We start from the raw sequence: 26,108 nt of genomic DNA, 5'->3' as shown, positions 1-26,108 counted from the left end.
CCTGGTCCCTCTCTCAAGCGTTTTAATGTTTTAGTTAGATGCCAGCTTTTTAAAACATGGAGATGTCGCATAAGAACCTGCTTCCCTTGAAAAACCAGCCTCTCTCCCCAGCTTCCCCTGCACACCCACCCCGGGTGGGCAGCCGGGTGGGCACCCTGCCCACCAACCCCGCCTCCAACAACACACAGCCAGAGCCCCTCTGGAAAGGAGACCATAGAGTCCAGGCTGCCAGCTTTACTGGCGGCGTCAGACTCTGCACGTTAAACAGTCTTCTGGACAGACAAGCAGATGGACTGTTTCCAAAGTTGTCTGTTACAAACCACATGCACTTTACATTGTGATAAATACCCCCAATTTTCCCTCCAAAAAGATAGTACTGGTTGACGCTCCTGCCAACCTCAGACAAAAGTAACTGTCACTGAATCTCCATGGCACTTTCACGCTGTTGGTTACCATGCAGCTGAGAACAGCCCACTTCCACGGTGCCGGCTCTATGGGCAGCAGCGACGGTCTGACACCGGCTCGCCGGAGACAGCCCGCTCGCTTGGTAGTAAGAGGCCTCCATACTTCCTGCTTATCCTAGATTCACTCGCTTGTTCACATCAGCTGAGCAGGGATTGTGTTTTCTCTGGTGGTTGGCAGATGTGCCTGAGGCTCAGGGCAGTGATGGGATTTGAGTCTTTATTTTTATTTTAGTTTATTTATTTTTGGCTGCACTGAGTCTTTTTTAATGTTTAGTTTTATTATTTATTTATGTTTGTGCTGGGTCTTCACTGCTGCCCGAGCTACTCTCTAATTGCAGCGCACGGGTTTCGCACCACAGTGGCTCTGCTTGTTGCAGAGCACAGGTGCGGGGAGCCGTGAGCTTCAGTAGCCGCAGCTCACAAGGTCAGTAGTTGCAGCCCCCAGGCTCTAGAGCACAGGCTCAGTAGTTGTAGAGCCCGGGTTTAGTTGTCCTGTGGCATGTGGGATCTTCCTGGGTCAGGGATCAAATCTGTGTCTACTGAACTGGCAGGTTTTACCACTGGACCACCAGGGAAGCTGGAGGCTTTCTTTAAATCAGGGTCATTTTTCCCATTTTTGTTTGGCTATCAGCTCTCACCCATGGCCCGTACACCCCTTCCCGGATTCCTGTCAGGTTGGCTCATCTGGGATCTGAGTCCCTGTCTCCTCTCTCCCTTGCAATTTCCCTCTTTGCATTTTCCTCTGGGTGGAGGATGGAGGAACCTCCTGGGGGTGGGGGAGGGGAGGGGGCAGAAGAGGGGAGGGAGGGGGGCGTCTCCTGCTGACCTGGATCTCTGGTCCATCCTGCATGGACTCTGTTCATTTTATTCTGTTTCTAAATATTGTCACTTATTCTCAAATTTGCTGCAGTATATCCCATATTCTTACTGAAAATTTATTCTTCATAAGTCCCTCCATTCACTTGTGTCCAAGTTAGCTGCTGCCTGTTCTGTGGGTGAGAGTTCCCCTTCTCTTTGAAGTGCTGATTCTCTTGAAAAGTGTGGACATGTCTGGACCCAGGAGCACCTGAGCAGGTGCCAGGGTCCTCAGGGCTGAGGTCCCCACGTGGAAGGAAGGGGACCCCAGAGCCAGACAGGCAGGCAAGGCTGAGCCTCTCAGCTGAGTGTGAAAGAGCAGGTCTGTTTCTTGGGTAGCCCAAGGGCTACCAGGCAGTCCACTTTTCTCAGGCATAGGGCAGATGGTTCTGGGTGTGTGCACCCCACTAACCACTGGGCCCCCAAGCAGCCAGGGATCGCGTTCTACCAAGCAGGCATCCTCACTCCCTCCACACAAACCACAAGAAAGGGGACCTGGAAGCCACCCTCCTCTGGGGTTTCATCCAGTGCTGTCTCCACGGCAACCAAGGGTACAGCAGTCCCCTCCCAGCTCTCCGGCAGGTCTCCTCCTCCACTCATCTTTTGGGGGGGTTGTCGCAGCTCAGAGTTGCAGCACATGCTTCAACCTGTGCTCCAGCTAAACCATTTGCCTTGTAAGCAGTTCTAACATTTCTCAATCCAAAACCGTTCTTCAGTTGGAAATAAGCCTCATACAGCCAAAGAAGGAAAACTGAGCATTCCAGACCCTTCCAGACCCAGGTCCCCAGGCCCGCCTCCAGAGTGTGGGGTGCTGACAGTGTCTCAGTGACCAGGGTCATGTCCCCATGGCTGGCAAAGTAGGGGGAGCCGCTCTGAGCTCCAGATTCCTTTCTTCTGATGGAAGATCTCTCACTTTCCCACCTGGTAAGACGTTTCTATCTGGTGAATCTGATGAGCAGGCTCACATCCTCAGTTCAGGTGCGATGGTGTCCTATATTTCGGGTCCTCAGTGGAGAGATCACCTCCGAGAGGATGGATCATGGGTGGTCTTCATCCTGAGGACTGGTGGTCTGGCAGGGCCTGGGTACCCCAGGTGCCCCCAGGAGACCCCTCGGAGCCTGAGGCAGCGCCCAGGGCCTTCCAGGGACAACAGGAGAGGGCCCAGCCAGAGTCCACTGTGCCGTCCCTCTAGGCCTCCAGGAAGGCGATGTTCTTGGGGGGCTTGTCGGGGAACTGCAGGGTGTACAGGTGGGCCATGTACTGGAGCTCGGGCATGACCATCCGCTGACACGTCTGCAGCGTCTGGTTGTCCAGGCCCGGCTTGAGGTTGTAGCCCAGGATGTCCGCCCTGCCTGACTGGTAGGGGCGCAGTCGGAAATCGGTGATCTGCGACTTGTTCTTGGGCTCGCTGTCCTGCAGACACAGGGCGGCCAGCTCGCGCCGCCGCTCGCGCAGCCGCGCCACCTCGGAGCGCAGACGCCGCGGACTCAGCTCTGCTCGCAGCCGGGCCCAGAAGGTGCGGTTGAAGTGCTGGTAGAGGCGCCAGTCCAGGGCGCACCAGTGCTTGGCGCGCTCCTGGCCTGCGGGCGACAAGCTGGTGACGCTGTGCCGGCTGCGCGAGTTGAGCCTGAAGGCCACCACGTCGTCCAGCCGCCAGCGCAGCAGGCGCCGGAGCAACACCATGGACTCATCGAAGTGCTCCGCGATGAGCAGCAGCTGGAAGCGCTTCTCCACGTCCAGCAGGCGCGCGCGCACGTAGTCCTCCTCGGGCGGCGCGTCGTTGTCGAAACCCAGGTCGAACCACATGCTGTTCCGGGCGTAGGCGTTGCTCAGGCCCAGGCTCTGGTTATAGTAGGTCCACGGCGAGGCCAAGAAGGCGTCCAGGCTGGTGACGTTCCTAAAAGCGGGGACGTGGCTCTTGTAGTAGACGAAGGAGGACTCCAGCTGGAAGACGGGGTTTCTGAGGATGGAAAAGTAGAAGGTGTCGTTGGGCATGACTTTCTGCACCTGTTGGGAGACAGAAGGGGAAGGGCTGGTGACCCCTGGGCTCCTTCGGGGGTGGTCCCGGGGGCAGGTGGTGCCTCCTCCCTTGCCCCCACCCTGCAGCACACCTGAGCCTGCCCCCGGCCCCCCACCCAGTCCCCTGCATCCAGTCCAGGCCACCTGGCTCCTCTGCCTGCCACCCTTCACCAGCATCCAGAACGACCTGAAAACCCCTGAGCCTGGCTACGCCCCGGCCCCCATTACCTTCCCCGTCACCCCTGCTAAGCCTTTGGGGAGGAGGTCAGAGAAGCCCCCAGGAGGAGATGCCCTCTAAGCTAAGACCCGAATGACCCAGAGAAGGAGCCGTGAACACGTGAAAAGGGCCTGCGGAGGGACGAGCTGGTGAGTCTGGACCCAGGAGGAGGGGGAGAAGAGGGGAGAAGGCGGCAGACGCCGGTTCCCGCTGCTGACTCAGAGAGCAACGCCCCCTGGAGCCCCGGGACCCCGCCAGGGAGCCACGCCCTCCAGGAGCCCCGCCACCGGAGCCCCGCCCTCCAGGAGCACCGCCCCTGGAAGCTCTGCCCTCTGGGAAGCCCCGCCCTTCTGGAGCCCCGCCCAGGAGCCCCGCCCCGGAAAGCCCCACCCTCCAGTAGCCCCGCCCCCAGAAGGATCTGCCCCGGGAAGCCCCGCCCTCCAAGGAGCCCCGCCCCTGAGCCCCGCCCTACATGAGCCCCGCCCGCAGACCCCGCAAGCCCCGCCCCCATGGAGCCCAGCCCCGGGAGACCCGCCCCGGAAAGCCCCGACCCCGCGCACCTCTGGCGGATTGAACCTCAGGTGGTTGCACATGATGTTGAAGCGCCGCCCGGGGCCGCCCTGCTCCGCGCCCTCCACGTAGCGCGCCAGGAAGAGCCAGGGGTAACCGAGGTGGAAGCGGCCGCCAGCAGGCAGCGCCGCCGACAGGTTGTGCGTCTCGGCGAAGCGGAAAAGGATGTTGAGCACCGTGCTGCTGGCCGTCTTGTGCGTCTTAAGAAACATGACGTTGGTGACGGGGGGCCCGTCAACTTGGTCCCCGAGTTGGCTGGGGGAAGAATGCAGCGCCGTGGGCCGGGGATCCTCGCGCTTGCCCAGCAGGAGAAATCCCAGCCCCGCGACCCCTGAACCTGGAGGCCCGCAAAGCTGCTCCACCATCCACGCTTCCCCGACCCACACTCCCTGAGCTGGAAACACCCCAGCCCACCCCGCCACTGTGCCCCCTTACCTGAGACCCCGCCCTAGCTGTGCCCTTCCAGTGGTTGCACCACCTGCTCCCACATACTGCAGGCTGCTCTCCCAGGCCCTGCACCCCTCTGCTTCCCAACCTCCTGCCTAGCTCTGAGGGCGCCCAGCATGGCTCTGCCCTGTGACCCAGGCCATATGACCAGCGGTGCTTGGCTCTCCCCTCATGCTGAGCGGGCTGACTCACCGCCGGGCAAGACTGGACGCTGATGCCCACTCCCATGATATCAGGGTGGCACCCACCCAGTTGTGGACACCAGCCTGGAGCTACAGGTGCCCACCCTGCCCCAACACAGGACCCCAAAACAGGGCTGGTGAGAGTGACCCAGGATGGTGGAGACAGGGTCCCGAGGCTAGTGCCAGGCCTGGGGGGTAGGCAAGGATACCCAGGAACTTTAGCACTTCCCCTCTCCTGTGGAGATCAGCCAGGCCCAGGGCTGGAGGGCCATCCCAGCAGCCAGGCTAAGGCACTGGGGCTGGGTAGCCATCGGGAGGACCCTGGGCTTCACAGAGGCCATACCACCAACCAGAAGGGGGGCAGGGGTCCTGACCCCCAGACCACTAGGGGGTTCTAACCACCCCAGCCCTGCCTCCTGGTTACCCTCTGCACACAGCAGCTCTGCCCAGGGCACCCCCAACCTGGCCCAGATTCAACCCTCCCATATCCCTCCCCGGAGTTCTGGGCAGCTTACGGCCCATGGGAGATACTAGGAGGCCCCCAGGCTGGGTGACCACAGGAAGAGCCCCTCCTCCATTGCAGAGGGGAGGCTGAGGCCTGGAAGTGAGGCGTGGCCTGCCACAGTCACAGGCAGGGCTGGGTGCCACTTGGAGTGGGGTATGCTGGGGTCCCATCCCAGTACTGCTCGGGGAGGGGGCAGTGCCCAGACCTCAGGCCACCCAGTGGAGGACTCACGGCATAAGCAGCCTGACGTCCACATGCATGACACCGGCAAGCAGGAGCACAGCCAGGGCCAGGAGGAGGAGCATGGCCCAGAAGCACCTGTGGGCAGAGGACCCCTCAGCACTGAGTACAGGGCCCGGAAGGAGCCTCTGCTGCCTATCCCCTTCCCTACCCGCTCCACCTCCCCAGCGCCCGTGTAATAGCTTGTGTCCATCACCTACTGTGCCCTGGCCCGTGGGGTCCCTGGGGTGGGGGCGAAGCCCAGGATGGGCCTTAGTCATCAGACACCACCCCCACTTCGCTCCCTGCACTGTCCACTGCTCAGAAGCTGGGAGAAGCCAAGAGGGGGACCTACTCCCTGGCGGGGCGGGGACAGTCAGAGGTGAAAACAGGTCTGGGGACCCTCAACCCTGAGCAGGGCACCCTGAGAGACGGGCCTGACTGAGACCCCTGAGTTCCAGCCTAGGGCCCGTGAGGGCAGGGGGGCCTGCCTGGGTGCAGGAGCTGAAGGTGGTGTGGGCAGGGGTCCTGGGCCAGAACTCACAGGGAGAGGCAGTGAGCAGATGAGGAGAGACAGGCAGGGACTCCCTGTCCTGCCATCCCCTGGTGGGATGAAGAAGCTGCAGTGACTCAGCCGTGAGGGGCTCCTTGGGCCGCACTACCCGGAGGGCCACTTTGTACTGAGAAGGGGGAGGCCCAGCCAGTCTCAGCTCTGCTCACCATCTGCAGGCCGCCCCAGACTTACACCCCAGCTTGGGCTCACCCTGAACCCCCACTGGGGTGTGCAGAGGCATCGCAGCCTCCAAGGTCCAGACTGGCTCCAACTCTGCCCTCCAAACCCAGCCTACCCCCAGGGACAGTGGCTCCTTCACCTGCTCTGGTCCGTTTCCCCCACCCCCCACCCCCCTGCCACCTTCTGTCCTGATCCACGCTACTCCCGAACCCTGGTGGCCTGGCTACCCCCTCCTGTGTCCCTGCCCCGTGGTTCATTCCCCCTCAGCAGTCCAAAAGACCCTTTTATTAAAAAATCCGAAGTGCTCAAAGTCTTCTGTGGTGGTTCAGACAGTAAAGAATCGGCCTGCAATGCAGGTTCGGTCCCTGGCTCAGGAAGATCCCATGCAGAAGGGCATGGCAACCCACTCCAGTGTTCTTCCCTGGAGAATCCCATGGACAGAGGAGCCTGGTGGGCTACAGTCCATTGAGTCTCAAAGAGTTGGACACAACTGGGTGACTAACACTTTCATTTTCTTTCAACAAGCCCAAACCCTTGATTAAATCCCATAATTGAAGAGCCTCCTGTGCTAAACCCTTCAGGAGAGTGCAAGTCTTTCCAGCCGGTCCCCAGGCCCCGGCTCCACCCCTACCCTCCAGCCATTCCACTTCCTCCTGTTCCTCAAACACCCAGCCCCAGGACCTCTGCACTCAGGAGGCTTCAGCAGCAGACTGTCTACCCAGTTTCTGCATGAGCCGCCCCCCACTTCTCTGGGCTGTAGGCAGGGGGTCTCCCAACCTCCCTGCAGCTCACCCTGCCCGTCATATCTCACTGCCACCTGAGGGTGTCGCAATTACATCTGTCCCTTTGTAGTCTGTACTGCCCACTGGGCTTCCCTGGTGGCTGAGATGGTCAAGAATCCTCCTGCATTGCAGGAGACCTGGGTTTGAGCCCTGGGTTGAGAAGATCCCCTGGAGGTGACAGTCACTCCTTTGTCCATGGAATTCTCCAGGCAAGAATACTGGAGTGAGTTGCCATTTCCTCAGCTCACTCCAGTATTCTTGCCTGGTGGATATCCACGGACAGAGGCACCTGGCGGACCACAGTCCATGGGGTCTCGGAGAGTTGGACAGGACTGAGCGACTAAGCACACAGCAAGCTCTGCCCACTGTCAGGTAAGCTCCTCAGTTTCTGGAAGGGCAGCTGGCACGTGCGCGGTGCTCGGCTCGTGTGTGCTGAGTGAGTGAGTGAAGCCCAGCACACATCCCACCCCCCACCGCAGACCTCCTGGTTTGAGTTGGCTTGGGGTGCCGAGGGAGGGGAAACCACAGGGTGGGAACAAGATCGGAAGCAAATCTGTTGAGTGTGAAATGTCCTGAGACACCAAGAGGAGGTGCCCAGCAGTGCTGAAAAAAGAGTCCGGAGCTCAAGGAGTTGCCAGGGCCAGGACATACATTCACACATCAGCATAAAAAGGCCTGGCGTGCTGCAGTCCACGGGGTCACAAAGAGTCAGACACAACCAGGTGAATGAACAACAACAGTAAAACACATGTGACTTGGAACCTCAGCCACAAGAATCAGAAAACAATGGCAGACTCCCCTCACCAATCTAGAAGCTTGGGAGGGAAGCTGCTGGCTCTGGCAGACTCAGCCCCATCACACTGAGAAAACTGACGTCTCTCTCCCCATGCTCGTGGCCCGATAGTCACAAGATGGCTGCCAAGTTCCAGCCATCACATAAACATTTGCATCAGCAATAAAGTAGAAAGGACAGGACCAGTCATAATTAGGAACCAAAAGCCTTTTAGAAGCCTCTAACAAACCTCCTCCTCCACCTTGGCCAAAATGCAGTCACATGGTCCCCCCCAACTGCAAGGGAGTGCTGAGAAAGCTTCACTTAGTGTTTACAGCTTCTGTCCTTGGGGGCACAAGGAGAAGGTGGTGGCTGTCAGCCTCAACCGTGTTTGTGTAAATCCATGGAAACGGTGGGCTGCAACCTGGGCCTAGCTCGGTTTGCCCATGGAGGCAGGCACACCTCTGAAATACAAGTGAGCTTCTCGCCTGTGGCCCGGCCGTGGCCCTGGATCCAGGGGGCCCAGCCTGCAGCAAGAACAGCCCCCGAGTCAGGCCCCTGTTTAGTCCTGATGCTCGGGCTGCAGGCACTTCCTGGACATCTGGACGGAATTCACAGCCAGGCGGCCCTGGCCCTGCCTGCCTCCTGTGGCCTCAGCAGGGTGTTGGCAAAGCCACCGTCTCCGGGACCTGGGTTGTTTCCGGGTGTTTGCCACAGCCTGTGTACAGTGCAGGCACCGCTTGCATCCAGGTGTTTTGGCCCTGATCTTCCAGCGGGCAGGCCCCTGTGTGCTGCCAGGCAGGGGCCCACCGGGACCCCTCACTCAGCTGGAACACCACCCCCTACACGTCACCCACTCCTTTCCTTCTTGCAGACAGGTGCAAGTCAAGAAGGCGGGGCTCTGTGGCCTCTGCTGAGACCCCTGCCCCCAAGACACCCGGCGCACGGCCCGACCAGCCTGGTGCGGGAGGGACGCTGATGGCTCAGCATCCTGACCTCTCAGGGGTGGCAGGCCTGCATGTGCTCCGCTCAGCCTTGCTCTGAGCTCCCGGGAGGAGCCGCCCAGCCAGGCACCGTCTCCAGGACGGACCGGCGCTGACCGCCTGCCCCCAGGCACCGGGAGGCTTCACGACTGCCCTTCCCAGGTTGGTTCCAAGGCTCACAGCCCTTCCCCCTGAGCGCCCTCCTCACCACCTGCCCCCTGCTGGTGTCAGGGCCAGCTCTGAGGCCTCCTCTCAGGCGGATCCAAGGGAAGGGTGAGTTCCAGGTGTCCCCGCATCCGAAAGAGGAGAAGGTCCCTCCTGGGCCCGCGTCTCCACGCGGCCTGTGTCCCCAGGGCAGCTGGTTCCTCGGGCTCCAGCAATGTGGAGCAGCAGCGGCTGGGACCAGGAAGGCCTCCGGGGGTAGTGGAGGGCCCGGCGGGGCTGGAGGGGACGAGGGGCCACTCCGTGCGGCGGTCAGGTCCCAGGTGAGAGGGGCCGATGACGCCCTGCACACGGAGGCTGGCACAGGGAGCAGAGCCGGGAGGGAGCTCCCTGACTGCCTGGGGCCCCTGCACAGCGCTCTGCGGGGATGGGGCAGGGGCATGCGGGGGAGGAGCCCAGGAGGAAAGGGCAGCTGGCGGGTGATGCCGGACAGCGGGCGGCCAGACCCCGGCCTCGCAGGAACCTCTCAACACCCCCCCAGACAGAGACTCAGAAGTGGGCTCACACTGGCTGCAGGCCCGCCCCGTGAGACCCCTCTGTCCCCCTGGCCCCAAGCGGGGCACAGGTCCCCACCCCCACTGTGCTCTGGGGCAAGGAGATGGCCGGACCCCGCACCCAACAGTCTCGAAGCTTCATGTCATCCCCCAAAGAGAGTTTTTAACTCAGAATTCAATTTTAACTCATCTTCCCATGGAAGCACATCATACGGTCATAGCAGAACAATTCTAAACAGTGTCAGGGAGCAGGGGCCTGCCAGGTGCTAGGAAGGGAGGGGACCCCAGGGCAGGGAGGGCGCCTGATGCCGTCCGGGGCAGCGAGCAGCCGGCCACCCATGGACAGGCCGCAGCGCCGGACTCCCAGCCGGCTCCGTCCATCAGAGGAAACCCCTCAGAGCCATGAACGCGGTGGGCTGGGCGGGCACTCCCTCCCTCCCAGGGCGCACTGCCTTTCGGGACCTCAGAGCCCCTGCCCAGCACGGACATGTCCAGGGACTCACCCCTCCACCATCTCAGGTTCTGTGATCTGGACACACACATGGCGGGGAGTCCCACACGCTAGGACACGGTGAGGAAGCCCGGGGCTCGCGCAGTGCTCCCCGGGGCCGGCCCAGCTGGGGAATGAACAGGAGCCGTGGGCTGGCGGCCTCCCCACGGGACAGGGCAGGGAAACCTCCGGGGGCACGGGATCCAGGGCGAAGGCCCACGAGCTGAGAGATGTCCAGCGGGACAGGTCGGGGAGAACCAGGCAGGAGCCGGCAGCCCCGTCGCAGGGGGCGGAGGTCCGGGGCTGCTCCGGGAGGGGGCGCTGGGTGGATCTGGGCCCAGCGTCGCCTTCCCCGGGGAAGGGCCAGGTCCGTGCACCCAGGGGCTGTTTTCTCTCTAGGCTCTCGGAAGTGTTTGGTCATTTTCATCACCTCAGTCCTGTGCCCCTTGTGTTTATTTCAATCTCCAGTTTTTATTGCCATTTAAATGAATTCACATTTCATCTCTTGGTCCTTATCACTAGAGTAGAAAAAGCTTTGTTAAAAAAAAAAATGTGCCTGTATCCAGTCAGTTCCAGCCACTGTAGATGCCTCTGGCAGCCGAACGCTGGCGGTCTGCTGTCTGGTATGACGGGGCGCTGCCCGCTCGCCCTCTACACCTGCCTGCTGGCCTGTGACCAGCCACATCACCAAGACAACCCGGTCTCGCTGGAAAGAAACAGGCTTAAAAAAAGAAAAGAAACGGTCTTTAGGGACCACAGCCTGGGGGCTGGGGGTGCTCGCTGCTCCGGGACGTTGTCAGTTGCTGGGTCCTCTCAGTGGACACAGCTGGGAGCTCCCCGAGCTCACACCCACACGGCCAGCTCTGACGCAATGGTGTGTTCGGTGGTGTTCACTCACTCAGTCATGTCCAACTCTGTGACGCAATGGACTGTAGCACGCCAGGCTTCCCTGTCCTTCACTGTCTCCCGGAGTTTGCTGAAACTCATATCCATTGAGTTAGTGATGCCGTCCAACCATCTCATCCTCGGTCATCCCCTTCTCCTCCTGCCCTCAATCTATCCCAGCGTCAAGGTCTTTTCCAGTCAACAGACTCTTCTCATCAGGTGACCAAAGTATTAGAGCTTCACCTTCAGCATCAGTCCTTCCAGTGAATATTCAGGACTGATCTCCTTTAGGATGGACTGGTTTTATCTCCTTGCTGTCCAAGGGACTCTGCAGCACCACAATTTGAAAGCATGAATTCTTCTGTGCTCAGCCTCCTTTATGGTCCAACTTTCACATCTGTACATGACTACTGGAAACACCATAGTTTTGACTAGACGGACCTTTGATGGCAAAGTGATGTCTCTGCTTTTTAATATGGTGCCTAGGTTTGTCATAGATTTTCTTCCACAGAGGAAGCATCTTTTAATTTTATGGCACAGCCACTCTCCACAGGATTTTGGAGCCCAAGAAAATAAAGTCTGTCACTGTTTCCATTGTTTTCCCATCTATTTGCCATGAAGTGATAGGATCAGATGAGATGATCTTAGTTTTTTGAATACTGAGTTTTAAGCCAGCTTTTTCAGTCTCCTCTTTCACCTTCATCAAGAGGCTCTTTAGTTCCTCTTCACTTTCTGCCATTAGAATGGTATCATTTGCGTATCTGAGGTTACTGATATTTCTCCTAACAATCTTGATTCCAGCTTGTGCTTCATCCAATTCAGCATTTTGCATGATGTACTATGCATATAAATTAAATAAACATGGTGACAATATATAGCCTTGATGTACTCCTTTCCCAATTTTGAACAGGTTTCTCAGGAGGCAGGAAATGTGGTCTGGTATTCTCATCTCTTGAAGAATTTTCCAGTTTGTTGTGATCCACATAGTCAAAGGCTTTGGCATAGTCAATAAAGCAGAAGTAGAAGTTTTTCTGGAATTGTCTTGCTTTTTCTATGATCCAATGGATGTTGGCAATTTGATCTCTGGTGCCTCTGCCTTTTCTAAATACAGCTTGAACATCTGGAAGTTCATGGGTCATGTATGGTTGAAGCTTGGCTTGGAGAATTTTGAGCATTACTTGCTAGAGTGTAAGATGAGTGCAATTGTGCGGTAGTTTGAACATTCTTTGGCATTGCCCTTCTTTGGGATTGGAATGAAAACTGACCTTTTCCAGTCCTGTGGCCACTGCTGAGTTTTCCAAATTTGCTGGCATATTGAGTGCAGCAGTTTAACAGCATCATCGTTTAGGATTTGAAATAGCTCAGCCAGAATTCCATCACCTCCACTAGCTTTGTTAGCAGTGATACTTCCTAAGGCCCTCCTGACTTTGCATTCCAGGATGTCTGGCTCTAGATGAGTGATCACAGCTTCTCAATGACCCTCTTGCTACTGCTTCCTGTCTCCTCTCTTGCACCAGAGCCTAGTCTCAGACACAAGCTGGGGGAATCTGAGGCCCTGCCATCACTTTCTGCTCTCCACACACACCCCCTTAAGGTCAAGCCATTGTGGCACATGCTTTGCCCTCCCTCCACCCTTTTTTTTTATTTATTTATTTGGCTGCATCAGGTCTTAGCTGTGGACATGGGATCTTATGTTGCAGAGCATGGGCTCCAGAGCACACAGCTCAGCAGTTGGGTCGCACGAGTCACGGCATATGGGATCTCAGTTCCCCAACCAGGGATCCAACCCACGTCCCCTGGTTTGGAAGGTGGATTCTTTACACTGGACCATCAGGGGAGTCCCTTGCTCCACCATTGCATCTGCTACCATACCTGGGTTTCCAGACATAATGTGAGCTTCTCCAACCCCCAGCTGCCTAATGCTCCCTCATGTCCTCCTGACGAAGGACTTGAGATCCACCTGAGAGAGGCTCCCAGGAACCAGCAGGCAGACAGGCTGAGCCTCCGTAAGCTCGGGACTACGCTGGACCAAGTGTAGTATGCTCACATGCAGGGCGGGGCTGCCGGGAAAGGATGCCCACGTCAGCCCGCAGTCACCACCCGTGGGCCCCAGGAGGGTGGCCGCAGAGGCAGCGGGAGACGGTGCGGCAGCCGAGGGGCCAGGCCCCAGGGTCTGCTCGCCGCACACCTTCCCCAAGCCCCAAAGGGGTGCACTTCTGGAAGGCCACGCTGTGGTCACGGGGTTCCCACACCGCAGTCAAGCCGCGTCGGCAGAGCTCACAAGACCCTCCAGGGAAGGCAGCTTGTCACTAGAGCCTGAGCGGTTGGTTTCTTTTTTTAAATTGAAGGATAATTGCTTTACAGCATTGGTTTCTGCCATACATCGACCATGAATCAGCCACAGGGCTACACGTGTCCACTCCGTCGTGAAACTCCCTGCCACTCCCTTCCCCATCCACCCCTCCAGGTTGTCACGAGCACTGACTGGCTTTAGGCTCCCTGCGCCACACGGCAAGTTCCCACTGGCTATCTACTTTACACGGGGTTTTATCATCCCATATAGTTAGAGTTTAACCCCAGCTGGACGAGGCCCTCCTGGGACATTAACGGGCCTGGCTTTTCCCCTCAGTCTGCCCCAGGCCTGACTTTGTTCTGACACATAAAACTCCCTTCAGCAAACACTGGGTGTTTGCTGGCCCCTTCAGAGGAGCCGCACTGAGCACCTCTTGGAAATTTCTGCTATCTCATTTACAATAACCCCTTTGGCCTTAAGGAAACAAGTTCTCCACAGTATTGCAGTGGAAAGGAGAAAAGAGTAATGAGTTTTTCTCTCCTTCCCTGAAAACAAAGAAACAGAGAATAATGAGCAGGCCTGATCACTCCTAGTTTTCAGTTTAACTGTTCCTAATCTGTAGTCAGCATTCAAAAAATGAAGATCATGGCATCCAGTCCCATCGCTTCATGGCAAATAGATGGGGAAACAATGGAAACAGTGAGAGACTTCATCTTGAGGGGCTCCAAAATCACTATGGATGGTGACTGCAGCCATGAAATTAAAAGATGCTTGCTCCTTGGAAGGAAAGCTATGGCCAACCTAGACAGCATATGAAAAAGCAGAGTCATTACTTTGCTGAAAAAGGTCCGCATAGTCAAGGCTATGGTTTTTCCAGTAGTCATGTGTGGATGTGAGAGTTTGACCATAAGGAAAGCTGAGTGCTGAAGAATTGATGCTTTTGAACTGTGGTGTTGGAGAAGACTCTTGAGAGTCCCTTGGACTGCAAAGAGATCCAACCAGTCAATCCTAAAGAAAATCAACCCCAAATAGTCATTGGAAGGATTTATGCTGAAGCTGAAATTACAAAACTCTGGCCATCTGATGAGAAGAGCTGACTCATTGGAAAAGACCCTGATGCTGGGAAAGATTGAAGGCAGGAGGAGAAGAGGACCACAGAAGATGAGAAGGTTGGATGGCATCACTGACTTGACAGACATGAGTTCAAGTTAGCTCCGGGAGTTGGTGATGGACGGTGAAGCCTGGTGTGCTGCAGTCCTTGGGGCCACAGAGTCGGACACGACTGAGTCTGAACAGCGATGACCTGTAACTAAGTTTGCTTTTCGGCCTTTGACTCTGCAAGAACGATTTCTGCACCTATTAACTCTATGTAACACATCCTATATCTGGTGCTCACCTTTACTGCACGCTCTCTCTCTCTCTCTCTGCAGACCACCTCTTGTAGTTTTTCTCATTTTTTGCATTCAGAAAGAAGGCCATAGTTCAATACACAACATAGTTCAAGACCCAGCTACCCAACATCAACCTACGACTGCTTCCGAAACAATGCAGGAGGAGGAAGAACACCAGATCCTGATGTCCCCGTCCCTCATCACCACCCCAACTGTGAGCCCTCATCTGTGGGACCCCCCGACTCCTCGTGGAAGAGGGCACAGTCCTCGAGGCACAAGCCTGTTCTGTTCTGTCTCCCCGCACTGGTTGAGGATTAAAGCCACCTATTTCCTCCAAACTCTGTCTGTTTTTTTTTTTGTTGTTGTTGTTTGGCTTCGGTGGGCAGAGAATCCAAGATTTTTGGTGGTAACAACAGCAGCCCAAGAACAATAATGTCTTCAGAGAAATCCCTCATTTCTAAGGAGAGGCTCTTCCTTTGCAGAAGACCCTCTGGTCCCAACACCCGTGGAGTCAGCAGGGTGTGGGTGTGGGATGGGCTGGGCAGTCCGCCCAGCAGGACTGGTGCTCAGGGAGCCACTTCTGGGGCTGGCAATGGGAAGGCTGTTCTGCCCGTCAGGGACACAGGGTCCCGGGCATTTGCCATCTGTCTTGGGGAATGGAATCCTGTACAGCCGCAGCTGTTAACCTTTGACACTCCCTGAGATGAGGCACTCTGCTCCAGGAAAACTGGTGGAACAGGTCTTTACATAAATATTTTCAGAAACTGATTTTATGAGCCCAAGTCTTGCATGTCCTCATCTTAAGAAATCACTAAATCCCTTCACGGTGACATCAGCTCCTCATGACTAGCAGAAAACCTTTTGTAAGATAAGCGCTTGATTTCATGAACTCCTCCTTCACCAAAGTCACACACATTGGCCTCCCCCCCGCCCCCCCCGCACTGCCTCTTTGGAGCAGTCTCACAGAGCTGTCTGGGGTGCTGTCTCCCAGGCTGTGGTCCTCATTTGCCCCAAATAAAACTTAACTCACAACTCTCGCGTTGCCCATCTTTTTTAAGTGAACATTGAAAAACCGCCTCCCCAGTCTGCCTCACAGTCCCCTCCCCCTGCCCCAGGGAGTGCTCACAGACCCTCACCCTTAGGGCCAGCTCAGCGGCTGCACAACTTTGGGGAAAGCGTGGGGTATATGAATTACATGTCAATAAAGCTGTTTTTAAAAGTCAAATAATAAATAGAAATATTTTTGAAGAGTTCAGGGCTAAAAAAGTCACCTTTTTCAAAAGTCACCTTTTGAAAGTCAATAATTGTAGAATATTTAAATATACCTGAAAATTAGAAACCATGTAACACCGCTTCCTGTGCTGTTGATTAAAGAGGCTTCCTGTGAGGAAGGACCGTGAGGACCTGACCACTCAAACCAAGGGTTCTTGGTGAAGCCCCTTTCTCTCTGGTTTGGCCCCAGTCACTCAATAGGAAGACTGCCAAGAGCCCCAAGCCTCCTGCATGTGGAGCCCAAGTGTGGGGGCTCCGGGCTACAGCCAGGTGGTGGCCTCTGCCCTGCTCAGGGACAGGGGTTTCCTGGGGTGGCCAGGTGGCCAGCACCCCTCAGGGTTTGCTATTAGGGTCATGGAGCGTGGGCTCAAAAGTGGCACCAGCCAGCCCTGCAGCAGAGGGGCCGGAGCTGATGGGGCCGCCAGGCGGGGCACTGCTCCTGTTCCAGTGGGAGCTGGCGAGGGGGAGCTCAAGGCCCCTAGCCCCCAAGGCCCAGGTGAGCAGCCGGCCGACTGCTGAGTGCCCCAGGTGGGGCCGTTCAGGGAGAATTCTGAGCATCTGAGTAAGAACCAATAAAAGATCTGAAATTATGGGTTATAAACAGTCCGAGGACACCCAATCTCCAATTCAAGGAAGTTCTCCAGAAGGACAACATCTGCCCACCACTCTGTACTCAGCCAATTTTACCCAGAATCGAGAAACACGGCGCCCGACGAGATCCAGCGCCACAGGCAGAAGGCTCTTGGAGGCCCAGGGCCACACCTGGTCATCTGCCCCCCTCCTCGGTGATCCCGTAGCCTGAGGGACACAGGAATGAGCTGAAAAGGGCCAGCCTCCCCCCCCCCCGGCCCCCCACACACCCACAGACACACAAGGTCAAAGCCTCCATCTGTCCTCCTGCTTTTCCAGAACAAAATCTCCCTTGGCTGATCCCAGGGCCCAATCCAGGGCTCCCGTGTAGGATCCAAAGTGGCCACATAAACACACCCACAGTGGTCACCAGTGGTGGTCTGTCCATCCATCATTCCTTCCACTTGTCCTTGCTGAGCCCCAAATGCCCTACTGGGTGTGGGGCCAAGCCAAGGAGGTAGGTGCAATGGCAGCATTTAATTAGCAGGGGCCAAGGATAAGACTGAACTTATAAGACTTCAAGGATAAGAGGAGGCAGGCTCCCTCCTCACAGATAAGCCCTTGGCTGGGAAGGCTTCATCCTCAGGAAACCAGACCCTGCCCCCCTGCCCCAGCTCGGCTGTTTGAGAAGAACAAGGAGGTGCTGGCCCCCGCTGCCCACCCCCACCCCCAGACACACCAGCAGGAGGTCTGGCACAGGGCTGCCCAAGGTCTCCTTGGGCCTGGGAACCCTGTGATCAGGATGGGTGAGGCCGTGGCCCAGTGAGTCCAGGGCAACAGCCATCTGTACAAAGTGAAATAAAGTCGCTCAGTCATGTCCAACTCTTTGCAACCCCGTGGACTGTAGCCTATCAGGCTTCTCCATCCATGGGATTTTCCAGGCAAGAGTACTGGAGTGGGTTGCCATTTCCTTCTCCAATCTGTACAAAGATCAAACCAGAAAGAAGGGATGGGGCCCAGATGTCCAAACTCAACATATCCCACATAGAGGGAAGGAGTGGGGGCACCCTCCACCCAGGGGATCCTGCTAAGACAGAAAGGAAAGTCACCTTGCCGCTGCCTGCAGGGTGCAACAGAGAAGAAACGTGGCCAAGACGCCCGTCCCCTCAGCCAGTCCCCACCTGTCACCGCCCACCGAGTCGGGAGTGACGGTGCCTTGCTTTGGCCGGAATCTGAGGCTGGCAGGAAGAACCTTGCAATTTCTGCTTCTTCTCCCTCAACTCTGTCCTGAGACGGCACCCCCCCCAGGAAGCTGCTGTGCCACTTTCCAGGAGGGGAAACTCAGATGCCGAGCCCCGGGAGTGAGAGGCGGCCAGGGCCTTTCAGCCCCGCGGCCGTACAGCTGGGCGCAGCTGCTGGTGGGGCAGGGCGTCGCCAGGGATGCCACTGAGCCCAAGAGATGGGTCAGCACGGCCTGGCGCAGCCGGGCCTCTGGGGGCTGCTTACAGGACTGCTGATGTGAGGAGAGCCCAGGGTGGCCCGCCTGACCCCAACAGGGCCCTCTGAGTCCTTCCCCCAAGGGGGCTGCTTCATGCTCTACAACCTGGGGGTGTTTCCTCACCTCGGGTGACACCACATTTGCCCTGAAGTCAGTTCAGTGGGTCACACCCTGAGAGCCGGAGGTTGCAGCCAGCACTCTTAGAGAATAGTGTGAAATAGAACCAAACAGAACAGAAAGAAAAGGATAGATGTAGAAGAGAATAGGTGTAGATACAGAATCTAGTAGATACAGAGTCAATAAGTATAGACTTGTTTAGGCGCTAAGCTGTGTCACTCTCTTTTCGACCCCGTGGACTGTTGCCCACCAGGCTCCTCTGTCCATGGGATTTCCCAGGCAACAACACTGGAGTAGGTTGCCATTTCCTCCTCCAGGGCATCTTCCCAATCCAGGGATCAAACCCAGGTTTCTTGACTCCCCTGCATTGGCAGCGGATTCTTTACCACTGCATCACCTGAAAAGCTCCAGATACAGACTGGCAAAGAATAAATGCAGACTAGAGCAGACTAGACAGTATCTGAGAGTGTGGGAGGCAGCATGGCTGCGGGGAGATGTGTTTCAGACAGACACAGTACACGGAGATTCAAGTTTGTCCCAGACAGCGAAGCTGCGCGCTTTCTTCCCCGGGGTCGCCATGGAAACAGGTCCACTCTTCTGCCCAGTCACCATGGAAACAGTCCACTCTTCCTCATCATTCAGCTGCCATTCTGCCTCCATCACCTCATGCTCAGACCAAAGTGTCCCCTTGTCCACTGAAAAGCGGACTGCAAGCATTCTGGCCAGCCCCACTCTGGACTGTTTCTGTCCCCATCCAGCCCACACGTGGCCACCGCAGCCCTGCCGCAGCAGAACGTTGCCAGACGCCCTGCCCTGTCCCCTATCCGCCTGCACTCCCACGTGCACTGTTTACCCACCCTGAGAGCTGGCCTGCGGCCAGGAGAATCACCCAGCCCCCGCAGGGTCACACAGCCCCACGGGCTCACACAGCCCCCACAGCCACTCCCTGGTCCCAGCACCCCAGGAGATTTTTGTCTCAAGAGGCTGATCTCAAAAAAACCACAAACACAACTTTCCAAAGACCTGAAGCCAAGGCGTGGAGTTGGGGGACCATTCCAAAGGCTCCCATACAGTCAGGGGGATTGATGCCCCAGCATCTCAGGCCAGGAGGCTCACCCAGACCCCTCACCCCGCCCAGCAGAAGAAGTCTGGTCTCCATTCCCGGCAGCCCGTCTGGCCAAACAGGCCACCAGGCTCCCCTAGCCCACACTTGTCCCCTCGTCCCTGTGGACCCCTGGGCTCCCCTGGCCCATGCCCGTCCCCTCCATCCCCGTGGACCCCTGGGCTCCCCCGGCCCACACCCATCCCCTCCATCCCCGTGGACCCCTGGGCTTCCCCGGCCCACGCCCGTCCCCTCCATCCTCGTGGACCCCTGGGCTCCCCCGGCCCACGCCCATCCCCTCCATCCCCGTGGACCCCTGGGCTCCCCTCACCCACACTGGTCCCCCCTCCATCCCATGGACCCCTGGAAGCCCCCGGCCCACACCCATCCCCTCCATCCCCATGGACCCCTGGGTGCCCCCAGCCCACTCTCCTCCCTTCCGTCCCTGTGGACTCCTGGGCTCCCCTGCCCACACCCGTCTCCTCCATCCCCATGGACCCCTGGGCTCCCCCTGCCCACGTTCATCCCCTCTGTCCCGGTGGACCCCCGGACTCCCCTGGCCCATACTCGTCCCCTCGTGCCTGCGGCATCCAGACGTGCTGCAAGGCTGAGCCTGCTGGTGCCCTGTCCTGGGTGGCAGGCGGCCTCTCTGCCCACAGGCCCAGGGCGCTGACCAAGAAGATGGGCCCCAGGCATTCCCTCAAGTCAGAGAAAACCAACCTGAAGTTCTCGGCCTTCAGGACCACCAAGTGTGAACCTGCACACAGCCCTTCCCCCCCGAGGTCTGCACTGCACCTGCAAGCCTGGGATACCCACAGCAGCTGCCCAAGCCTTCTGTCCCAACAGCACCCATGGGACCCACCCTCCCATCAGGGCCGGGACCGCCCGCGGGATCCGGTCTGGACCCCAGATAGTGGAGTGACACCCACCAGCCAGCCCTCCGGGGAGGCCCTGGGAAGAGGTTGGTCATGTCCCCCTGCCCTTGGGAAGCGGTGGCTGTGGGCTGAGGGGAGGGGGGCCCCGGAGGCAGAGCAGCCCCCCTCGGGCCAGGAGAGGATGGGGGTGCTTGCAGATGCCACGCCCCTCCCCTCCTGACCTCCACAGCATGGGCAGGCTCTAGGGCCCAGAGCCCGGCCAGCACCCTGAACTGCACAGGCGGCTGATTGGCCCTGAAGTGCCGGAGCTGGGTGGGGGACACAGCCAGCCCCCCAGAAGATGACCGCAGGACTGAGGCCGGCAGAGCCCGACCCCAGCAGCTGCCCACCCAGGCCCCCAGCCCAGACACCAGATCCCCGTCTCCTCTGCCCACATCCCCCTTATCCCAAACGCCCACCAGGCCCAGGACAAGACCTGGGATAAGGCTGGCTGGTCAGGAGAGGGGGGCTCCCCACTGCCTGAAATGAAGCCCATGAGGGTGAACTCAGGGCGAATGCCCGGTCCAGGGCGATGCCCCAGGAGGACTTAGTCCATCAGGCGCTCAGGCCCCCAGGACTGAAGAAGGAATCTGGCCCCTGTGATGACACAGCCCCCGCTTACCTCTGCAAGCCCCCCAGGGAGGACGGCATGCTGGCAGGTGGTGATCCGGCCTGGCTCCTTGTCCCACTTGGGCGGGAGGCCGCAGGGCACCAGCAGGGTGTGACGCTGGGCACAGTGGGAACTCGAGACGTGCACCTGCCAGCCTGGGGTGGGGCTGCGCCCTGCACCCACTCCTGAGCCCGGGCTTTCCCGGGGGAGGCCGGCGCCTGGCACACGCCCACGAGCCTGTGCCCGCTCACCCTGCCCCGCTGTGCAGTAGGTCAGCCTGGGGGGCCTGCAGGGAGCTGTGGGCGGCGACAAGGCCTCTGGGTGCAGAACTCAGGGCAAGACGCAGATCCTGCCGAGGGTTGGTAGACGGCTCTGAGGACAAGGAAGAAAGCAGGAGCCAAAGTCAACAGCTTTTCTCTTTTTCCTCCTCCTTTTCAAAAGCTTCACCCAAGAAGAAAACTTAGCTGTTATTTACACCTTGGGCTGGAAAAGAACTTTCAAAGGAGGACATTCAGGTAGAAAATTTTAAATTTAGCAGATTTTACTCAACGTAAGTACACTTCTTTCTTTTGGAAATAAATAAATACAATTTCAAAGACAACAACCGAGAGAAACATTTGCAGCATTTTAACCAAATGTCAGGTCCATAGTGAAGTGAAGTCGCTCAGTCGTGTCTGACTCTTTGCGGCCCCATGAACTGTAGCCTACCAGGCTCCTCCATCCATGGGATTTTCCAGGCAAGAGTACTGGAGTGGGTTGCCATTTCCTTCTCCAGTTAGGTCCATAAGGAAAGACAAAATTCCCCACGGCACCGTGAAGCACCCCAGCCCCAGCCAGCCGGGGTCTTTGGCCATGTGGGTGCCGGGGGGCCACAGTGGCCGGGCACTCTGGGGCTGCCTGTCCACAGGCCCTTCCCCAGCCTGGTCTGACCTGTCGGGGAGGGTAGGCAAACGTGCGCTCAGAGGCCTTTCTGGCGAGCTGGTGGAGAGGCCTCAGGGACACATTCACTTTCTCTCCGATGGCACCTCGGACACAGCAGAGCTTGGGGGGCGGGGGCGGAGTTCAGAGAGCCCGCACCCGAGAAAGGGTGCGGAGAGGCCGGGGCCTTGCCTCCAGGCCCCGTAGGGGTTCCGGGAGGGCCTTACTCGGGGGAGCTGGAGCCCCACACGCGTACCTCGTTTCTGTGGGGGGAAGTGGGGATGAAAAGAGATAAAGACGGAAGCGCTGTGCTCCAGCCCTGACCTCACCGGTGAGCCCCACCTGCAGCACCCTGACACCAGACAAACCACTGGAAGGCTCCAGGGCGCGGCTGCCAGGACTCACGGGGCCAAGCATGGGCTTGTCTCACCTGACAGACCACTGCCCCGCACACCCCGCTGCCAATGGAGCCACACAGCCCAGCCCAAGGTCAGGAGGCAGGGCATCGTCCGCCTGCAGCCGCCCTCTGTCCCCGGGGCCCTGGGGCAGTCCCCTCCTGGCACAGGAGGCCCTGGTTTGCTGGAGCAACTGGTCCTCCCCAGGGTGCGGGTCTGAGGGGCTCCTTGACTTGCTCAGGGCCCTCGCTGGGCCAGGAGGCAGCTGTCTGCCTGGCTCCTCCGGGTCAGGGCTGGGCAGGTAAACGGCCATCACCAGCTCCGGCTTCGGAGGCCCATTCCTCCCGCAGCAAGGTGGCACGTGGCTCCAGGGGAATGAGAATCCTCCCTGAGCACCCCCAGGGTGAGGAGCCCCACCTCTAGCCAGGTGGGGAACACTAAGGGCCGCATGTGAGGAGGTCTTGGGGCAGACCCCTCACTCTCCTACCTACCGGGGTCTCAGGCTTCGCTGTTGCTACAAAAGTTTGCTCTCCTCCAAACGTTCCCCAGACACTTGGTGATGGACCTGGGGGACAGGCTGCTGAGCAGAGACCCCGAGGGTCCCCTGGGGCCCCACCTGCGGGGACACAGATGGTCCTGGGGTGTTGGCTCCAGGTGAGGGCAGCCAGGTGCCAGGCAGGGTCAACGGCTGCACTCCCAGTTCAGGGCGAGGCTGCTGGAGCCCAGAGCCACAGCAGTCAGCATCTGCTGTCAAAGGCAGGGGCCCGCAGCAGGTCCTGCCGGTGCAGCCAGCAGCAGAGAGCAGGAGTGGACCACGGGCCCGGCCGAAATCAGGGCGTCTCAGGGCTCAGCCCTCAAGAGCCGTGGGAAGGGCAAGGACGGGCCACAGGGCCGGAGCGGGAGGGGCCTCCAGGAGGAGAGATGCCCACGAATAGCCTGGACGGGGAGCCAGACGGGGCAGGGAGCAGACACGGCCACGCACAAGCCCAACCCGGCCGCTGTTGGGGGAGGGCTGGGGGCTGGGGGCTCGGGGGACAGCCCTGGGGGGCTGGAGGCTGGGGAACTGGGGTCTAGGGGGCTGGGTGCTAGCCTTGCAGGGCAGTGGGGACTTGGGCCTCCTTTCTCCGGAGCAAACAGATCCCCACAGCGACAGGTGGGGAGTGGCCTGTCTGCACCAGAGAGACCCTCCATCAACCCAGCCCACCGGCTCACGGCTGCTGCGGACTCTCCCAGGTGCCTTCACTGAGTGCCCCACCCCCATCACAGCCCCTCAGGGTCGGGCTCTCGGGGGTCCCGGGGGACGGCTAGGAGCCCCGCATCCCCCTTCCCAGCCTCCTGTCATCAGGAGCCTATCTTGGGCCCTGTGAACCGCCCGCCTGTGACTGGGGCTCTCTGTCTCCTGAGACGGCCCTTTTCCGACCTCGGGGACAGGACAGGACGGGGCTCCCTGGGCAGCACAGCCCTGGGCTGCCCTGCAGACTTGGGAGCTCTGGTTAGGGGGCCGCGGGGCCCCCACGGAGGCGGGCATCACTGCGTGCCATCTGCCCCGTGCCCGCGACCCTGCGGGTGGAACCCGAGGCCGCCCTGCAGACAGGCCCCAGCACCCACTCTGCGGCGCTTGGATGGGGGACAGCCGTGCCGCCCTGGGTCCCCACGGCCTGGCCTTGCCAACGTCAGAGGCCTTGGCCCAGCGGCCACAGCCCTTGTCACCCGGAGCGTCCAACATCCCCAAAGGCCCAGATGCCCCCTCTGTCCTGCTCACCTCCTCCCGCATCCGGAGGCCACGGTGCTGCTGGCGGGGGCATCTCCCCCTCACACGCCCAGCGGCCTCCGCATTCCTCGCCTGAAGGCTCAGGCTGGCCCCACCTTTCAGGGGAACGCTCTCTCCCCACCCAACCCCTCTCCTGCCCCTACACCCACGGATGGGAGGGGGTGCATCGCTCTCCAGCTGGGGTCCCAGCACCCAGATCCAAGCAGGAGGAGCGGGACAAGGTGGGCAGCACAGGGGCCATCACTGCGGCCCCAGCTCAGATCTGGGCTGGGGGACACAGGGCGGGGGGCTGCCTGGGCTCAGAAGTGATGGCGGGAGCCCCTGTGAGGCCAGGGTCTGGGGGCTCCCGCTCACCCTGTCAGGGCCCAGGAGTCGACGGGGACTCCAAGAAAATTCCAGCAAAGCGTGGGAGCAGGTGCGGGGGCGTGGCCAGCAGAGCTGCGCCTCCTCCCCTGGGCTCCGCCCTGAACGGGGGCGGGGGCACGGCAGAAGGGGGTCCTCCCGTCCAGAGACCTCGGATGCACCCCCCTCGCCAGCCCAGGGCCGGCGGCCCCTCGGGGCTCGGGCTGGTGAACCCTAGGAGCAGGTCACACGCAGGGCGGCCCCCGCCCTCGGCTCTGAGTCCGGGGTCCACAGAGGACAGGCAGCCGCCAGCCGGCCACCCTTCGACCACCCGACCTGCTCCCTCACTGCCCTGGGCTGTGGATCCTGCTGCTGCTCACTCTACCCAGAAACAAAGGGGCCGGCGTCTGACCACGGCGGCCGCCCCACGGGATGCCCGGACCACCTCGCGGGAGAAGAGAGGGGAAGAGGCCCTGGGTAGACAGGCCCACCAGGGATGCCCGGCAGCTGCTTTCTCACACACCCCTGCACCAGGACGGCCCTGGAAGCCTGCCAGGACGGACTGTCCCCGCAGGGCGGCGGGGAGGAGCAGGAGTCCCCAAGGGCCGTCCCAAGTGCGTTCACCAGGGTGACAGTCCCGGAAGGGGCTGCCGCCCGGGGAACAGGAGGAGACAGCCTGTTCTCTCGGCCCCCGGGGTCTGAGGGGCCTGGACCCTAGGACAGCAGGCCTTGGGCCAGGCATCAGTGGGGCTGGTGGGGCCCCCGCCCCTGGTCCTGGCAGAGGTCAGAGAAGAGACAGGGAGCAGGCCAGGGTCAGCATTCTGTGAGAGTGAGGTCAGGGGTCAGGGCCACCTGCACCTTTCTGGGGTCAGCGTCCTGATGGACATGCTCGGGTGGCCCACATGCAGGGCCACACAGCCACCAGTCTCCCCCAAGCCTCTGGGCTCTGGAATGCAAGTCCAGCTTACAGGATGGGGACTCTGCTCCCCTGCAGGCCTGGGCAGGGTGCCTCCTGCCCAGGTGCACCCCATCCCGGGGGCTGAGCAGTGGGAGACGTCCTTGCACCCCCAGGCTCTCCAGCGGCTCCCGCCCCTGCCTGCGGCTTCCTCCCACCTGGGGGCTGCCCGCAGCCCCTTCCTCACTACCCCCGGGCCCTCCAGCGGGACCTCCTCTTACATAACCTCTTCTCAGGTTGCAGTTTAGAGGTTTTAAGGTGAAAATCAACTTTCTCTAATCCAAAGACAATATACTCTCAGCCCCTCCCAGGCACCTTCGGGGATTATTCTGGGAAATCACAGGTGTGGGGGGGGGGTCTCTCCTGCTCCCCGCCCCAGACACAGGAGTTTTCAGGTCTGGAAGGTGGGCCTCTGGCAGTCCAGCCTGCTTGGCACCCTCCCTCTTGTTTCACTGACTCCAAGACGCTGTCCACTGAGACACCCCAAAGCAGAGAGGCGTCGGGGGTGGGGGGGGGGGGGCGGCACTCAGAGGCAGAAGTGAACCGTCATCAGCTAGCGGGGGCAGAGAGGATGGCAGCCCCCATCCCAGCGGCTGAGTCCTAGAACAAGAACCCCACCTTCATCACCCCCCACCCTCGGGGTTACCCCCCCCACCCTCGGGTCAACCCCCCACTCTCAGGGTCACTCCCACCCTCGGGGTCGCCTCCCCACTGTCGGGGTCACACCCCACCCTCGGGGTCACACCCCCACCATTGGGGTCATCCCCCCCACTGCTGGGGCCACCCCCCAACTTCATCATGCCCCCACCCTCGGGGTCACCCCAGTAGGAAATGCCTAATGTGAGCCTGCCTCCCAGGACCCAGCCTCTGCCACCTCCTCCGCTGGGGGGTCAGCCGCCCGGCCCCCTTGCCCCAACCCTGAAACACGTGGGAAACACCAGCCTGCACCCCGGCTTCCAGAGTCTGAGGCTGAGCTGCAGGGGCTGCCCGCTGGAGGCCAAGAACAGAGACCAGCCACAAGGCACTCGGGGAGCCCTGCAGGGCCACGTGCCGAGCCCGGGATGGTGGGGAAGGGGCCGGAGCCCGCCGACAGGGCCAGCGAGGCAGGAGGGCCCCAGAGC

General features: G+C 59.7%; 1 protein-coding gene across 2 annotated transcripts; it reads right to left on the bottom strand.

Moving 5' to 3' along the window:
- Nucleotides 1–20: 20 nt before the first annotated feature.
- On the bottom strand, nt 21–23,741 carry GAL3ST2 (galactose-3-O-sulfotransferase 2). 2 transcript variants are annotated; one of them, XM_043877489.1, is made up of 5 exons: nt 23,682–23,741; nt 20,619–20,978; nt 5,491–5,577; nt 4,116–4,380; nt 21–3,326 (listed from the first exon to the last, which is right to left on the bottom strand). In XM_043877489.1, the coding sequence occupies exons 2-5, from the start codon at nt 20,645–20,647 to the stop codon at nt 2,508–2,510; spliced, it is 1,200 nt and encodes a 399-aa protein (XP_043733424.1). In that variant the 5' UTR covers nt 20,648–20,978; nt 23,682–23,741; the 3' UTR covers nt 21–2,507. The 2 variants fall into 2 exon arrangements, with proteins under 2 accessions (XP_043733424.1, XP_043733425.1); XM_043877490.1 differs by lacking the exon at nt 5,491–5,577.
- Between the last annotated feature and the right edge of the window lie 2,367 nt (nt 23,742–26,108).

This window comes from Cervus elaphus, chromosome 20 (assembly GCF_910594005.1).
Source record: "Cervus elaphus chromosome 20, mCerEla1.1, whole genome shotgun sequence".
NCBI classification, from domain to species: Eukaryota; Metazoa; Chordata; class Mammalia; order Artiodactyla; family Cervidae; genus Cervus; species Cervus elaphus.
This window is presented reverse-complemented; position numbering and strand designations above follow the sequence as displayed.

Excerpts from the sequence above, each read along its gene's own strand:
- GAL3ST2 (XM_043877489.1), bottom strand. The coding sequence starts at position 20,647 with ATGCCGTCCTCCCTGGGGGGCTTGCAGAG. Across the intron at positions 5,578-20,618 it reads TCCCTGGGGGGCTTGCAGAG|GTGCTTCTGGGCCATGCTCC; the intron begins GTAAGCGGGGGC and ends CTCTGCCCACAG. Across the intron at positions 4,381-5,490 it reads GACGTCAGGCTGCTTATGCC|CCAACTCGGGGACCAAGTTG; the intron begins GTGAGTCCTCCA and ends TTCTTCCCCCAG.